Source organism: Peromyscus maniculatus, chromosome 1 (genome assembly GCF_049852395.1).
Source record: "Peromyscus maniculatus bairdii isolate BWxNUB_F1_BW_parent chromosome 1, HU_Pman_BW_mat_3.1, whole genome shotgun sequence".
NCBI lineage: Eukaryota > Metazoa > Chordata > Mammalia > Rodentia > Cricetidae > Peromyscus > Peromyscus maniculatus.
In genome coordinates, this window is record NC_134852.1 from 122,997,295 (window position 1) to 123,004,419 (window position 7,125).

General features: G+C 52.4%; 1 protein-coding gene across 1 annotated transcript; it reads left to right on the forward strand.

Moving 5' to 3' along the window:
- The first annotated feature begins 2,007 nt into the window (after nt 1-2,007).
- On the forward strand, nt 2,008-5,527 carry Rassf10 (Ras association domain family member 10). The gene has a single exon (XM_006978608.4). It carries the CDS (start codon nt 2,282-2,284, stop codon nt 3,806-3,808), a length of 1,527 nt encoding a protein of 508 aa, XP_006978670.1. The 5' UTR covers nt 2,008-2,281; the 3' UTR covers nt 3,809-5,527.
- Nucleotides 5,528-7,125: the final 1,598 nt, after the last annotated feature.

The window sequence follows — 7,125 nt, forward strand, 5'->3', positions numbered from 1 at the left end:
CTAATCAGTCTACCTTAATATAGAGAGTTTCTCCAGGTGGGTCTGCCTGATGAAGTCAGCCTTTGACAAGCAGAATTTTCTCTCACTGCTAGCAAAGGATGATGCCAGGGTGATTCAATGCCATGAGGACTGGGTGATTCTGACCTGCCATCACTGCTTTAAATGGGGCAGACACTGCCACGTAGGAAGAATCTGGAAGAGGCTGAGAGAGGTTCTGATGAAGGCCAACAGGAAGATGGGGACGTCAGTGCTACAGTGGAAATGAAGTGGTTTCTGGAAACACATCTGAATGGGTCTGAAGTGGCTTCCCTCTCCATCCCGAACTCTAACCAGCTGAAACACCCTTAGCTTGGGGCACTCTGAGTAGTCAAGCCAAGTACAACCTATGACCTTCAGAAAAGTGAAATCATGTGTGGGTGTTGCTTTTAGTTACCAAGTTCACAGTAACCTACTTTATAGCAATAAAGAACATATCCCTCCCAGGTTTCTAACCCTTCAATAAAAACGCCTGCTATAGACTTACCAGGTCCTGCCATTTAATCCTTAGAGCAGTCACTTTTGAAGTTATCCCTAAGGTCACAGTAAGTAAAAGCACCCAGTGTAACCCCGGCACCTGCAACTATGCTTCTGATAAATTCAAAAGCACATGCATGGCATTGAAAACTCTTCCTGACCTGGCTTCTGTTAGTTCATCCTCGTCCGATACTTCTGTCATTTAACCCCTTGTAGCCTGGTGACTGCCACGCTGTCTTGATTCTTCAGTTTGCACATTGATTCCTTCTGCCTGCCATGTGCCCCCTCCCCCCTCCCCCATCTCTTTGTCCTTTGGAAAGTTCAATTTCTTTTTCTGTCTTGCCCTAGATGGTACCTCCGATGGGAAGCCTTTTCAGGCTCTCCCAGATGGGGTCTATACTGCTGCGCAGCATCCAGGCATGTTCTCCTAATGCATAGCGACTTCTGTGGTCAGAACACAGAAGCCCTGGTGTTGGAAATGTTTATTGAACTACAGTGAGCTTCTTGTAGGTCAGGAGATATGCTCGTCATCACACCACCGGACTTAAAGCACAGTGAGAACTCAGCAAATGTTCCAGGAAGGAATCATTCTATCGACAAAAGTACTTTATAAGAAATAGTGAGACATCCAAGGTCTTGAGGCAGGGGAGTGAGCTGTCAGAGCTGTGCTTCCCAGGACAAGCTCAGAACAAGCCTTGTACTGAGAGGGTTTAAGAAGCTCAGCATTGTGGCTTTGGATTTGTGTTCTGATATTTGACTCTTAGCATTTCCGGAGCACATCTATATGCCAGGAAACAGCAGAAACAGTCATAGTAATGGCCCCAGTTTCCCCATTGGAAGCAGGGCTGGTGATTAATTTAGGCCTGGGCCCCCAGACTCCCTCTGTAAGTTTTTCTGTCAAGAAGACTGTGGGAAATGGCGATGAGGGTCCACAGTTCCGATCTATGGGGAACTGAGCACGACTCAGACCACTGCACATCTGCTCAAGGATCCCACTGTGGTTGAGGAGGACTGGAAGGCTTAAGAGACAGAGCTTACAAACCTTAGCTGGTCAGGTAGTGGATCACAACGTCTCCACTAGAAACTGTTGGGTGCCTCAGTTTCTCCGCCTGTGCAAAGTGCAGTGTACAGAGGGTGCTAGTACCCTGAAGGACCAAGACCACGGTGTCGGAGAGCGCTGGAAAAGCAGGAAGTCGGGTTAAGGTGTTTCCAGCCAGTTCTCCACGGGAGGCAAGACTGAGCCGAGGGGGGCGCAGGGCTGATGCCAGGTGAAGCCTGGGCTCAAGGCTTTGTGGCAGAGAGGTTCCCGAGTCCTTCTTTGCTCTGAGTGGAGAAAACTAGGAATTGGACTCCCGACGCCAGCAACCCGAGCCAGGGGCAGACCCAGCGGCGGGGCTGGGAGGGGCGAGTCTGGGCGCCGCGCCTGCGGTGCTCTCAGCCGCAGCTCAGGGCGCTGGGGGGCGGGAAGAGGTGGAGCCAGGTGGGGAGGAGCAAAACCCGGAGGCCTCGGGCACCGCGGGCAGAGCCAGAGCCGCTGGAACCCGGGCGCCCGCACGCTGCCTCGGGAGAGTCCGCCGTCCAAGCCGAAAGCAGCCGCTGCTGCCGGAGCCACCGCCTGATTTCAGTACACAGCGAAGGAGAAAGGCTAGTGACGCCTGAGACCCGGTCACGGATTCTCCTTCAGTTCGGGAGCTGCCAGGTTGCCCGCGCTGGTCCTACCGCCCCAGTAGCGCCTAGCCGGATCTGCCCCTCGCGTCCCAATTACACCATGGATCCTTCGGAGAAGAAGATATCGGTGTGGATCTGCCAAGAGGAGAAGCTGGTGTCCGGCCTCTCCCGCCGCACCACCTGCTCAGACGTGGTGCGGGTGCTTTTGGAGGACGGCTGCCGGCGGCGACGCAGGCAGCGGCGGGGCCAGCGACGGGGGATGGCGGAGGACCCCTCCAATCAGTTGGAGCAGCCCGAGCCTCCGGACGAAAATGACGAGGATGACGACGACGCGATTCCCCAGGGCATGCTATGTGGGCCCCCGCACTGCTATTGCATCGTGGAGAAGTGGCGCGGCTTTGAGCGCATCCTGCCCAACAAGACGCGAATCTTGCGCCTCTGGACCGCCTGGGGCGACGAACAGGAGAATGTGCGCTTCGTGCTGGTGCGCAGCGAGGCGTCACTGCCCAACGCCGGGCCGCGCAGTGCCGAGGCGCGGGTAGTGCTCAGCCGCGAGCGCCCCTGCCTGGCCCGGGGAGCCCCGGCGCGGCCCAGCCTGGCTTTGACCCAGGAGAAGCAGCGGCGGGTGGTGCGCAAGGCCTTCCGCAAGCTGGCCAAGCTCAACCGGAGGCGCCAGCAGCAGCCGCCGTCGCCTTGTTCGTCCACGTCGTCGTCCACCGCCTCGTCCTGTTCGTCGCCGCCTCGGACCCACGAGAGCGCGTCGGTGGAGCGCATGGAGACGCTGGTGCATCTGGTGTTGTCGCAGGACCACACTATCCGCCAACAGGTGCAGCGGCTGCGGGAGCTGGACCGCGAGATCGACCGCTACGAGGCCAAGGTGCACCTGGATCGCATGCGGCGGCACGGAGTCAACTACGTGCAGGATACGTACCTGGTAGGGGCTGGAATCGACCTCGACGGGCCGGCTCCTGGAGAGGAGCCCGAGGAGGCGACGCTGGCGGAGAAGGGGACGGAGGCGGTGGCATCCCTGGACAGCGAGGCTCAGGCGGCTGCACTGGAGGAGCTGGCCCGGCGCTGCGACGACCTGGTGCGGCTGCAGGAGGAGCGTGCCCAGCAGGAGGAGTTGCTGGAGCGCCTGTCCGCCGAGATCCAGGAGGAGCTGAACCAGCGGTGGATGAAGCGGCGCAATGAGGAGCTGGCGGCTCGAGAGGAGCCCCCGGAGCCCGACGGCGGTCCGGATGGCGAGCTGCTGCTGGAGCAGGAGCGGGTTAGGACGCAGCTCAGCACCAGCCTTTACATCGGGCTGAGGCTCAGCACGGACCTGGAGGCTGTCAAGGCTGACCTGGATTACAGCCAGCAGCAGAGGGACAGCAAGGAGCGCGAGCTGCAGGGTCTTCTCCAGACTTTGCGCACTTTGGAGCAGACGGTGGTGAATGATGGGGCTGTGGGTTGCGGCGGACCCTCGCGGGAACCTCAGCCTCAGACCTGTGCGGAAATGTGGGTAGACCAGGCCCGGGGACTAGCTAAGAGCTGCCCCGGCAACGATGAGGACTCGGATACTGGGCTGAGCTCCATGCATAGCCAAGACTCGGACTCGGTACCCCCTGTGTGCGAATCCCTTGTGTAGAAGTAGTAGGGAGCAAGTCTAGACGCTTGCAGCCTGCACTGGCCCAGCCTGCTCAGGGACATGAAGTGAGGCGGTGGGATGAGCTCAGAGTTCCCACGGATGGGTCTCAAGAGTGGAGAGGACAACTGCTAGGCAGCATGCTCCTCTAACTCAGGATGAATGTGGGGGAGGGTCCGGGACAAGGAAGCCCTAAACTTCTTAAGCTTCAGAGGGAAAAGGAGGCAGGAGGTGAGAACCCCTCCCTATTTTTAAAACACCTTAGGTAAATCAACGAGGTCCAAGCCCATTTTCAAAACAAGAAAAAAGAAAAACATTATGGACGTTTTAACCACTCCTCTGTATGGGAAGGACTGATGACAGCTGGAACTATGGTCTATGGCATAAAGTGCTGTTTGTTAAAAGAAAACACTTGGATGAAAAGGAAATTCCTTGAATGTTAATTGTGACTGAAAACGTGTTAAAACTAGCCAAAGAGGACGCACTAGTGTTGGTCTCTGCCTTGCCTAACGTCTTTGATAAAACCCATAGGCACCAAAATCCTGACTGTTTACATTTCTTCAGGTTTGGGAATTACCCATCTGCTAAATCATTTGCCTTTTATTTCTGTCAAAGGCCAAACCGCATTGAAATCTAAGGCTGTATTTCTCCCTACTAAATACAATGTGTTAAAAGCCCCCCACCCCCACCTCGACTCCACCCCAAACGTAGCCCTTTTGAATTATAAGATCCTGGCACACATAATCCAGGGTGAAAATGCAGTCTGGCTCTTTGGGGTGTGTTCCTGCAAAGGCAGAGGTGCTGTCTTCTAGTTCATGATGTCTATTCATTGACTATCCAATGACAGCTAAGGAAAGAAAGGGGAGCTGCAGCATGAGGCTTTGCTGTTTTAACGAACATAACTTGAAAGCAAAGATCTTTGCATAGTGTTTAGATGTTAAGTCCAGCACTATGATTAAAATCAACCGTGACCTTCATGAATTTTACCGAGATCCAAGTCCAACTTCAGTATCTTTGGCTGGAGATAAGGTTCTGGTTAAAGTAAACTGCAAGTGCCAATTAACTTCAAGTGCAAACACCAGTGTTTACTAGCTAAGGTCTCCAAAGAGGTGGGGGGGGGCAATCTGATAGGCCACGGTGGGTAAACAAATAGATTAACCATGACAGGGAGCCATGGTAAAGACATATGAAAGTGAGCAGAGAACTTGAGTTGCTCCTGTCTGGCTGCCTCTCTGCTCGTGGCAGGGGAGATATGAGGGTGACATAGTGATGGGGTGCTCAGTGTAATCGTTCCAGATATTTCAATAGGAACTTATCAGTTGTCGTAAGCTGTTTGGCCCGTGGACGGAGCCTGCTGGTCCATTTCCCTGTGGAGCCCAGTACTTTCTGAGGAATGTGGATCTAATGTGTCTGGAGGAGGTAATAACAATGGGGTGTGTGTGTTGCCAGCGAGGTACAGAAGGCTGGTATCAACTGAACTATCGAGGGGCTGGCTCCCCTTTCCACAATGTCATGCAAAGATAAGTCCGGAGGCCTTGGGAGTTCTTCCCTTGTGAGACCAGCTGCCTGAGTGTCCCCAACAGGAAGAAGCATGTCTTCCTGAACTCCTCAGATCCACTGGAGTGTTTCCTTTTCACAGACTGTCCCAACACTGATGCTGCTGTGGAATTCTAACACATGTGTCTGTTCTCACATTTTCAAGTAAAATCGAAGTGAAAAGGTGGTTTTCCTAATTTCTTTTTGAAAGACTTTATTTGGTATAATTATGTTGCTGTTGTTTAGTTTTTCATCTGATGCAGAAAACATCCCCACACTTGGTCTTTCTGATGAGGAAGAGACCAAAAGAAAGTCCCTGTCCTCAGACAATCATTTGATTCGGCAAACACAAAGCTTAATGACAGCTTTCCTTCAGAGGCAGAGGTAAAATCCTCATTAGAGTGTGACAAATGCCACCTGTCTGAATGATTTCTGCTGGCAATGGGCTGATCTGGTGGTTTTTAAAATTATTGTGCTTTTTTTTTTTCCTCTCTTCCCCCAAAGGGAGGTGGCCCTTGGACGTTTATTAACTCAGGGAGAACGTAGAAGTTGGCAGAGCGCGACTGCCTGGCAGAAAGGAGCTGTTTTTCTTTTGACTAATATTATTTTAAACTTTGATGGGTAGCTGACGTCAGCAAATATGCCTGAAACCTGCAAAGCAAACATGCCACATCACAGGAGGAAGGCCTGCGGGGGTTTGAGAACCTTCCCGGTCCCTACCACCTGCAGATGTTTCCTACTTAAAACTACAGGCATCTGGGGGGCTTTGCTTATAGGACAGTCCAAAGAATAGTCCAGTCTGCTCTTTTTTCTTTCATGCCAATCAGTTCTATTCCTGAAAGGTACTCTGTGTGAACAGGAGAAAGGAAAATTGGTGGTGGGAGGGGAGGTGATAGTTTCTTTTGTGAAAAGTTCGTGTCGCAGTAGTGTGTATAGGCTCAAAGTCTCGTTGATGCTGAGCGTGTTCCATTTTCCTGCATAGGAGAAGTTCTCATGACAGTAGGGGTGGGACCGCATCGCAGCCACCGTCCCTGGAGGGGCACTCCTGCTCCCTGGTTATTTTCAGACCCCTTGAAATCAGTGAACTTGTGAAGGCAATGCTGTAAGGCTGCTCCCCAGCCAGCCCGTCTTCTGGAATTAGGAGATCCACTGTGGGCCTGTTCCTATGCATCCCGCTCGCTGTGTGCTTCTGAATCCAGGTCCCATACGGCCTCCCTCTGTTTGTTTACCTCATTATCTAAAATGTGGTTCTTAGGCCTCTGAGAAGATGGCTTAGTGGACAAAAGACACTTGGTCCCCAGGCCCCACATGGTAGAAGGAGAGGACTGACTGCAAGTTGGCCTCTGACCTCTCCAGGTATGCCTTGTCATGCACCTGTGGCCATACACACACACACACACACACACACACACACACACACACACACACACACACACACACACTAAATGTAAAAGAGATGGTTATTATCACTATTATTACTTTGCTCCTTAGAAAAGCTACACAGTACAATCTTGATGAAAAGCCTGAAAATCGCATGAATTTGGGAAAGAAAAGCCACACCCAGTCTCTTACCACTAAATACCTATCATGGCCAAAATTTGCCAAAGTTCTCTTCAGGACTTTTTGTGCATTTTGAAGATTTCCTATTTTGCTCTGTTGTTACACAAAATCATCTTGGTATGATTACATGCATGCTTTGCCCCCATACCTTGGCCAACCACTTAGGAGCAGATCCGTTCAGCTGGTAAGTACTTCCTAGTTTCGGTGACAGCTCACGTCATCAA